General features: G+C 44.2%; 1 protein-coding gene across 1 annotated transcript in view; it reads right to left on the bottom strand.

The window, feature by feature from the left end:
- Positions 1-3,833: 3,833 nt before the first annotated feature.
- Positions 3,834-9,980, bottom strand: part of fes (FES proto-oncogene, tyrosine kinase) — a gene marked incomplete at both ends in the record, with an annotated part of 26,711 nt that continues 20,564 nt past the window's right edge. The window contains 3 exons of the mRNA XM_079497445.1: positions 3,834-3,976; positions 7,920-8,042; positions 8,659-8,816. Coding sequence (XP_079353571.1) covers positions 3,834-3,976; positions 7,920-8,042; positions 8,659-8,816 — 424 coding nt within the window. The remainder of the gene's footprint in view (positions 3,977-7,919; positions 8,043-8,658; positions 8,817-9,980) is intronic.

Raw genomic sequence — 9,980 nt, 5'->3', positions numbered from 1 at the left:
AATCCATTCTGAAACTCACAGGCAAGAGAAGCAAGGAAGGCTGTATAGTTTTGGTTGTTTCTTAACAGTTTGCAGAATTACAGTAAACCTCTCCATCAAACAGGGACAGGTCCCCCAAGATTTCAAACTGGCCAAAGTAACCCCCTTGCACAAGAAAGGGAGTAAATTAGACCCCGGCAACTACCGCCCTATTTCTATTCTTAGTTCCATCTCGAAAGTGATGGAAAAAATAGTCTATGAACAGGTTGAAAAGTATCTTGCCACTAATAAATTATTGTACGAGTTCCAATCTGGCTTCAGAACATCCCACTCCACTGACACATGCCTCCTCTATTTGAGCGACCACATCAAACAAGAGGTGGACGCTGGCAAATACTGCGGCATGGTCATGCTGGACCTCCAAAAGGCTTTTGACACCGTGAACCACTCCATACTGGTTAACAAGCTAAAAGCAATTGGTTTCGATAGCACATCAGTGAGCTGGATGCAATCCTACCTGGAGGGGAGAGAACAGATGGTGGAAGTGAACGGAACACTGTCCCCCCCCCTCCCAGTGAGCTGTGGCGTTCCACAAGGAAGCATACTAGGGCCTCTACTGTTCCTAATATATGTAAACGACATGACTTCAGCCTGTGACTGCAACTTGTTCCTGTTCGCAGATGACTCAGCACTGCTGGTCTCGGACAGGGACAAACTGCAGGTTGAAAATGCCCTCAGCTCTGAACTCGGTAGAATCTGCACCTGGCTCGCTGATAACAAACTATCTTTACACCTGGGAAAAACTGAATCCATTCTCTTTGGCTCTATTAGTAACCTCAGCAAGGCAAATGGCTTCTTGGTTAGAGTGGGTGACAATGTTATCACACGTAAAGATGAAATTACCTACCTAGGTTCCATCCTGGAGGCTAATCTTTCCGGTGATAAAATGGCCACCAACGTAATCAAAAAAGTCAACCATAGAACAAGATTCCTCTACAGGATCTCCTCACTGGTCAACAAAAACACCTTGAAGACCTTAACAGGAGCCCTTGTACAGGGTTTCTTTGACTATGCATGCACCTCCTGGTACCACAGCACCTCAAAGGCCCTTAAAACCAGGCTCCAGACTTCCCAAAACAAACTGGTCAGGCTCCTACTTGATCTAGCCCCCCGAACCCACCTCACCCCTGCCCACTTCGACAGGCTGGAATGGCTTAGGGTCGACGACAGAGTACAGCATCTTGCAATGGGTCTGGTCCACAAGATTCGATACACCACCAAGATACCCATGTACCTGTCTAGATACTTCCTTAATGTTAACGAAGTCCACACCCACAACACCAGAGGGAGTGCAACGAACCATGTACAACCCAGATTCGGCACAAACAAGGGACTAAATTCTTTTCGCTCCTATGCCACTAAAATGTGGAACGCCCTACCAACTGTCATTAAGACATGCGAATCCCTTGACTCCTTCAAAACCGCTCTCAAAGGGCACCTACGGATGGCTGCAATTCGAAACTGGCCCCTGTAAAATCGGAATCCCTCAAACACGAACGCAAGGACAACACAAGAGACGGTCGCGGCCACACAGCCAACTCAAGGTATGGCCACTGAGCCAACTTGGGGACCCAACGCAAGGACAACAAAAGAGACGGTCACGGCCACACAGCCAACTCAAGGTACGGCCACGGAGCCGACTTGGGGACCCAACGCAGCTCCTCCAAGGAAAACAAACAAATTAACGGAGCTGAACGTGAATCCCCCCCACCGCCCACCCCTTTTTTTCCCCTCACTGTATATGTTTCTTTTCCCTTTTTACCCTTTTTACCTCCTTTATGATGAATTCCTGTTCTGTCTATAGAAGTGTCTATTTGTACGTCTCTAAATGTTTTGATGATTTGAACATGGTGGACCCTGTTGGAAACAAGTGTAATGCTTAATTGGGTCGTCCACTCACAGTTAACAGCCTTTGTATTGAGTTTGTGCTTGAAATGTACTGTAATTCTGCAAACTGTTAATAAATTCTTCAATCAATCAATCAATCAATACATTTAAAGCACAACTCAATGTTAACTGTGGACGACACCATGAAGCATTACACTTGTTTACAACAGGGTCCACCATTTTCAATTCATCAGAACATGTAGAGATGTACAAATATACACTTCTATATAACTAAAAACAGGAAATCATCATAAAAGGAGGTAAAAAGAGAAAAGACATACAGTGAGGGGAAAAGGGGTGTGTGTGTGTGGGGGGGGGGGGATTCAGATTTTACGGGGGCCACTTAGTCCTGTAGCAAGTACTCAAAAAAGGTTTTCGTTTTTTAGATACCCCTACCCGAGGTAGAACCAAACACAACCATGTTTTTTCTTATCTTTAGGGTCTCCCATATATTAAATGGATTGTAGTTTTTTTGGCTATTATATATTATATTCTTTAGACCTACCCCAATCTCTGAAAAAGGCTAATCCGAATAGGGCAAAGGTGACAAAAAAGCCTATAACTTGAGAATACTCTTATCTTCATTTGCTGAGGTATGAACCAGGTGACGGTGTACATCCCCATCAGTCAGAATGTAATTTATCTAAAGAAATACTGACATATTGTCCTTTAAACATACATTAATTTAGGCGGAAATAGTACTTTTGTGGTGAGGACTCCTTTACTTTCTCTCATTTACAAGAAAAACATATATTCATATATATATAGTCTAATATGCTGTTACTGCATTGCCTAGGATGCTATTAAACAATAACCAGTGGTTGTGTGGAGACATCTAGCCCATTTTGGGCGGGAACCCCTTTTGGTGTTAGCATTATGTTAGCATTAAAATAGCTAATCCAGTCTAGCAGTGTGCCGCGGGTTCGACTCCCGATCCCGACGGCCTTTACTGCATGTCTTCCCCCCATCTCTCTCCCCATTTCATGTCAGCCTACTGTCTGTCCCTCCATAAAATATATAAAATAAAGGCGAAAGCCACAAAAAAAAAACATTAAAAAAACCAAACAACACACCAATGTGTTTTTCCCCCTACCACTCAGTCTCCCATTCATGAAATTAATTGTTATGGAAATGTGTTTTAAGGCAAAAGTGGTGAAATGGTGTTTAAGTTGTTCACTCAATAAATACAGATAGAGATATTTCTGGAGGGCGTCTGTCAGGGCAACATAATGTGCCTACTGCAGGTTTTCAAGACAAATTCCTTATCAGTCAACATTGTCTAACACTTGCCTAAAATAAATATATATAAATTATTAAGCGTTTTCTTTGGGGGTATGGAATCCACATATTGAAAGGCAATATGGATACAGGGCCTTTACTTGATCCCTCTCAACACCTGATTGGTCAACACTAATGAGAGCATGGTTGGTTCTGGAGTCATGTCTGGACCCTGGTAATACTGTATGTGTGTGCGACACGCACGCGCACACGCGCACGCACACACACACACCCTGAGATATCTATAGGAAACGTGCTACAGTACACAACTACTGTAAAACTCTAAGGCCTCACTCAGACCTTTACTGCATTGCTGTATGCTTGTTGGATGAATGTTGTGTAGTGTCATGGCCGCCCCAATGCATTTCCTATGGGAGTCACATGGTTTGACACAACATTTGTGTTGTATGAGGGGGAGGGGCGCAGTCGAAACACAGCCGAAAGCCATACAACAGCTTGTAGTCCAAAATGTGGACTACAAACCATGTGACTTCCATTGGAAATGCATTGGGGCGGCCATGACACTACACAACATTCATCCAACAAGCATACAGCAATGCAGTAAAGGTCTGAGTGAGGCCTAACTGAAAACAAACCACAGAGATGTTCCAGCCAAAACAACAAGCATGTCATGGAAACTTGTGGTAGAGAGCACGGAGTTCAACCTGGAGTTTGGTGAAAGTGGGTCTGTTTCTGGAGTCATACTGCCAGCAGCTACACATGAGGCTGTAGACCTCCGAGGGGCAGCCGGCGGGAGCAGGCAGACGGTACCCTAGTGGGAGACATGGAGCACAGAGTTGGAATTTCCAGTTAGATGATATGGTACAGTAACCGTATGCACATGAAGAGACATTTTTGAGTGGTGCAACCAACCCATTAAACATTTAGGCCTGACGTCGAAATAAATAAAGCCTTCTGAAAGAATATATTTTCAAAGATTTGTGCCGTATTTTCACTCGGTGGCGCGCTATGAGCTTGTAGATCTGCTATTTTTCAATAGCTAAATTATAACAAAATGTTTAAAACACCAAAAGGGGTTCCCGTCTACAATGGGTTAAGTAGCTATGTGTGTCCGTCCCTGGTTGGCTGGCTGGCTGACTGGCTGGCTGGCTGGTTTGAATTAATTTAACCACAATTGAATTTGAATCCTAGTGTTCCTAGAATTTCTGGGGGGCGAACATTCAGAAAAAATAACCTATGTATGTACAAGCTCACAACGTGTCACCACACTTTGTGATTGATTGATTGATTGATTGATTGATTGATTGATTGATTGATTGATTGATTGATTGATTGAATACTTTATGCAAAAAAACAGTTTGCAAAAAAAGAACAGTGGTACAGTTCCATACAAAAGGATGCTAAATGGATAAACCCAAGAAAGCACTCTAGCTTCATTAGCTATAGTGACAAAATAAAGATACTAAGATGCAAAGCTACACAGCATATAGTGTAGCTGTTGTATAGCTTTTGCAGAAGTTACAAGCGTCTGATGCATCTTTATGTCGCTGCATGCTTCCATTGACAATGAATGGTAGACTGTACAAGTGTACAGTACATCTGCCCGTGTGACTTTCTACAGGGGCCAGTTACGGACGGCAGCCACATGTAAGTGCTCGTTTAGCCCATTCTGGGCGGGAACCCCTTTTGGTGTTGCATTATGTAATGCTTTAGCTATTGAAAAATAGCAGATCTACAAGCTCATAGCGCGGCACCGAGTGCCGCGCTACGAGCTTGTAGGTCTGCTATTTTTGAAGAATCGTGAAAAGTGACATGAAAGTGTTTGAGAACGACTGACAGAAAAACATAGCTTTTTCAAGAAAACAGTCAGGATTTAGAAGACATTTGCAGAATCGTTCCCGTGTCAAAATGGGTTAGAGCAGTTTTGACGGAGAGTAAGGAGTCAATAGTCATACTGTATGACGTTTTTAGGACTGTTGGTAGGACATTCCACATTGTTGTGACATAGTAGAACAGGCTTTGTGGAGCTCCCTCTGGTGTTGTGCACGCTTGAGACCGTCTTTAAAACCCATTTAGACCTGGGTTCAAAACATTCACTCTGAAAGAATATATATATTCAAAGATTTGCGCCACATTTTTACGATTTTTCAAAAATAGCAGACCTACAAGCTCGTAGTGCGCCACTCGGTGGCGCGCTATGAGCTTGTAGATCTGCTATTTTTCAATAGCTAAATTATAACATAATGTTTAAAACACCAAAAAGGGTTAATGTTTTGAAGTAGTCTCACAGGTACTGTACAATACATGCAGGCAGTGTTGTTTTTGGCAGCAAATTTAGATTTTTAAAGTTTTAGTCGTGGTCTCTTGAATAGTTTTCATTTCGTTTTAGTCACATTTTAGTCACCTGGCCGGAATGTTTTAGTGTTAGTCTAGTTTTAGTCGACTAAATCAACAGTAGATTTAGTCAACTATTTTGGTGGGCCTTGATGCCGTCGTAATGGGTTGTTTTTCACTTGCTGTAAATAGCTGATCTACAAGCTTGTAGATCGGCTATTTTCAGCATGCAACTAATTGTAAAAGATATTCCGGCATTCCAGCATTCACTAACCTGACTCCGCCAGATGGGGCAGCAGAGAGTACACTGGGGGAACCGAGTGTACTCTCTGCTGCCCCATCTGGCGGAGTCAGGTTAAGCATTCACTGCCCTATAGGAGAACAGATTCTACCGTCGTGTAGAAGAAGCTGAGTTTGATTTGTCGGGGGAGGTTGGAGTTCCATACACTGGCCAATGCCGCTCAGGGCCCTCCATGCACGTGCCTTCCTCACTTTTAGCGCTATTCCGCCGTATTTCTGTGAGATGGTGTTGAATTACCGGCATCGTACATGTAGGTGTTTTTGCCTCGAGGTACTGTATAAAGTACAGTACAGTATATGCATGCAGTGGTGTAAAATAACTAAGAACATTTACTTAATTCAACCTTACCTGAGATCAGATTATAAAAATGTCTTCTAAATCCAGACAGTTTTCTGAAAAAGCTATGTTTCTATGTCAGTCGTTCTTCGATTTTTCAAAAATAGCAGACCTACAAGCTTGTAGCGCGCCACTCGGTGGCGCGCTATGAGCTTGTAGATCTGCTATTTTTCAATAGCTAAAGCATAACATAATGCTAACACCAAAAGGGGTTCCCGCCCAAAATGGGTTAAGTACTGTACTAAAGTACAATGTTGAGGTATTTGTACTTTACTCGAGTATTTCTAATTTCTACTTCTACTCCACTACATCTCAGATCCAAATATTGTACTTTTACTCCACTACATATTGTATTTGACAGCTTTAGTTACTTGTAGATTTAGATTATCATTACAAAACATACAGTGACCACTTCAGCCCAGTATACGTTTCAGCCATTTGAAAACAGCCGATCTACAAGCGCACAATGTGCCGCATCGTGATCGCGACGCACCGTATAGATCTGCTATTTTCAAAAGACTTTTATACATTTGCAAACTTGAAATATGAGACATTCTGCATAATGACTACTGCATAAGGACTAAGTACATTTTGAAGTGTCCCCCTGAGTATTTCTATATTGCAGAATTGATGCTTTTCTTTTTAAATATTTTTTATCCCACGATTTTGTAACCCATTTTTTCACCCCTGTGTCAATTATCTAATGTGATCCTGGGCTCTACACACCCTCCGCCAACCTAGTCCCCATATATGGGGGACATGGGGAGAGCAACGGACTTGAACTCATGCTTCCTTCATGCCTGAGTGTCCAAGTTGCTCCTTTACACTTGACAGGGGGGAGTTTCCCTGGTTGGACGTAGTGCGTGGAAGGAACACGTTATTCCAACCAGTTCCTTTCCCCTCCATCAGGTGCCCCAGCTGGCCAGGGGGAGGCAGTTTAGAGACCAGGATTACTGCATGTTTTTTGTGAGGGTTTTGATTGATTGAAGAATTTATTAACAGTTTGCAGAATTACAGTACATTTCAAGCACAAACTCAATACAAAGGCTGTTAACTGTGAGTGGACGACCCAATTAAGCATTACACTTGTTTCCAACAGGGTCCACCATGTTCAAATCATCAAAACATTTAGAGACGTACAAATAGACACTTCTATAGACAGAACAGGAATTCATCAAAAAAGAATTCATCAAAAAGGAGGTAAAAAGGGAAAAGAAATATATACAGTGAGGGGAAAAAAAGGGGGGGGCGGGGGGGGGGGGGATTCAGATTTTACGGGGGCCAGTTTCGAATTGCAGCCATCCGTAGGTGCCCTTTGAGAGCGGTTTTGAAGGAGTCAAGGGATTCGCATGTCTTAATGACAGTTGGTAGGGCGTTCCACATTTTGGTGGCATAGGAGCGAAAAGAATTTAGTCCCTTGTTTGTGCCGAATCTGGGTTGTACATGGTTCGTTGCACTCCCTCTGGTGTTGTGGGTGTGGACTTCGTTAACATTAAGGAAGTATCTAGACAGGTACATGGGTATCTTGGTGGTGTATCGAATCTTGTGGACCAGACCCATTGCAAGATGCTGTACTCTGTCGTCGACCCTAAGCCATTCCAGCCTGTCGAAGTGGGCAGGGGTGAGGTGGGTTCGGGGGGCTAGATCACCTACCCTAGGCTAGGGGACACGGGGAGAACATGCAAACTCCAGACAAAAATTGATGCTTTTACTTAAAAAAAGACTGTAAGTACTTTTTCCACCACTGCACATATTTATAAATTCCTCCTCGATGCTTCCGTACCTTTCTCCACCTCGTCCCGTGTCTGTTGGTTGCTCATGTTGGCATATGGCATCGTTCCCTTTGTGAAAGTCTCCCATAGCAAGACACCAAAGCTCCACACGTCACTCTCTGAGGTGTAACGACCTGAACACACAAGCAGGGGGCAGCATTGGCAAAGACACGGCCTATAACTGTCACTACCATTAAGCTATACTGTATATTATGCTTTTTTTTCCTTCCAAGATCTGAAACATGATATTGTGTTTTACAGAAAACCTGTGAGGTGTTATACACCAGTGGTTCCCAAAGTGGGGTCCGGGGACCCCTAGGGGTACTTGAGGGAGCTCCAGGGGGTACCTAGCTCAGAGATATAAGGAACCTTATGGGTCTGTAACTCTGAGAGTGTACAAATGAAACCATTTGGTTCCATTTGTACACTCTCAGAGTTAAATTAACAGTGGTTTTACAATATAAATTGGGGTATACCAGAGATAGAAATGCCAATAAATCGGTGGTCTGTAGCATAATGCGTGTGAAACTGGGGGTCCATGAAAGTAATGTGTTTCGGAATCATTGCTAGAGCCGTAACAATCCTCCCTTATCGGGGTCACTGGCAAGTGTTTTCAAATGGGGGGTCCGTGGCCTAATAAATGTTTATTTGGGGGTCCTTGACACGAAAAGGTTTGGGAACCACTGTTATACACAACCAAACAGAGTTGTTGCATTTTCCAAGATTTGGTCAGAAGCAAATGGGCCGTACCATAGTTGAGGGCCTCGGGGGCCGTCCATTTGACTGGGATCTGTCTGAAGGTGCCTGTGGCAGAATAGACACCATCCTCTTGCTCACGAGACATACCAAAATCACTGATCTTCACAATGCTCTCGTCGCCCACTAGACAGTTTCTTGCTGCTAGATCCCTGAAATGACAAAGGCTGTTCAATGTGACGGTGAGTGGGTGAGTGGGTGAGTGGGTGAGTGAGTGAGTGAGTGAGAGTGTCTGAGTGAGTGAGTGAGTGAGTGAGTGAGTGAGTGAGTGAGAGTGTCTGAGTGAGTGAGTGAGTGAGTGAGTGTCTGAGTGAGTGAGTGAGTGAGTGTCTGAGTGTCTGAGTGTCTGAGTGTCTGAGTGTCTGAGTGAGTGAGTGAGTGAGTGAGTGAGTGAGTGTCTGAGTGTCTGAGTGAGTGAGTGAGTGAGTGAGTGAGTGTCTGAGTGAGTGAGTGTCTGAGTGTCTGAGTGAGTGAGTGAGTGAGTGTCTGAGTGTCTGAGTGTCTGAGTGAGTGAGTGAGTGAGTGTCTGAGTGTCTGAGTGAGTGAGTGAGTGAGTGTCTGAGTGAGTGAGTGAGTGTCTGAGTGTCTGAGTGTCTGAGTGAGTGAGTGAGTGAGTGAGTGTCTGAGTGAGTGAGTGTCTGAGTGTCTGAGTGAGTGAGTGTCTGAGTGTCTGAGTGTCTGAGTGAGTGAGTGAGTGAGTGAGTGTCTGAGTGAGTGAGTGTCTGAGTGAGTGAGTGAGTGAGTGTCTGAGTGTCTGAGTGAGTGAGTGAGTGTCTGAGTGTCTGAGTGAGTGAGTGAGTGAGTGAGTGAGTGACTGAGTGTCTGTCTGAGTGAGTGAGTGAGTGAGTGAGTGAGTGAGTGAGTGTCTGAGTGTCTGAGTGAGTGAGTGAGTGTCTGAGTGAGTGTCTGAGTGTCTGAGTGTCTGAGTGTCTGAGTGAGTGAGTGTCTGAGTGTCTGAGTGTCTGAGTGAGTGAGTGAGTGAGTGAGTGTCTATGAGTGTCTGAGTGAGTGAGTGAGTGAGTGTCTGAGTGTCTGAGTGAGTGAGTGAGTGAGTGAGTGAGTGAGTGAGTGAGTGAGTGAGTGAGTGAGTGAGTGAGTGTCTGAGTGTCTGAGTGAGTGAGTGAGTGAGTGAGTGAGTGAGTGAGTGTCTGAGTGTCTGAGTGTCTGAGTGTCTGAGTGAGTGAGTGAGTGTCTGAGTGTCTGAGTGTCTGAGTGAGTGAGTGAGTGAGTGAGTGTCTGAGTGAGTGAGTGAGTGAGTGTCTGAGTGTCTGAGTGAGTGAGTGAGTGAGTGAGTGAGTGAGTGAGTGTCTGAGTGA

This window comes from Electrona antarctica (genome assembly GCF_951216825.1).
Source record: "Electrona antarctica genome assembly, chromosome: 3".
NCBI lineage: Eukaryota > Metazoa > Chordata > Actinopteri > Myctophiformes > Myctophidae > Electrona > Electrona antarctica.
Note: the sequence above shows the minus strand (reverse complement) of the source record. Positions and strands in the feature narration are given on the sequence as shown.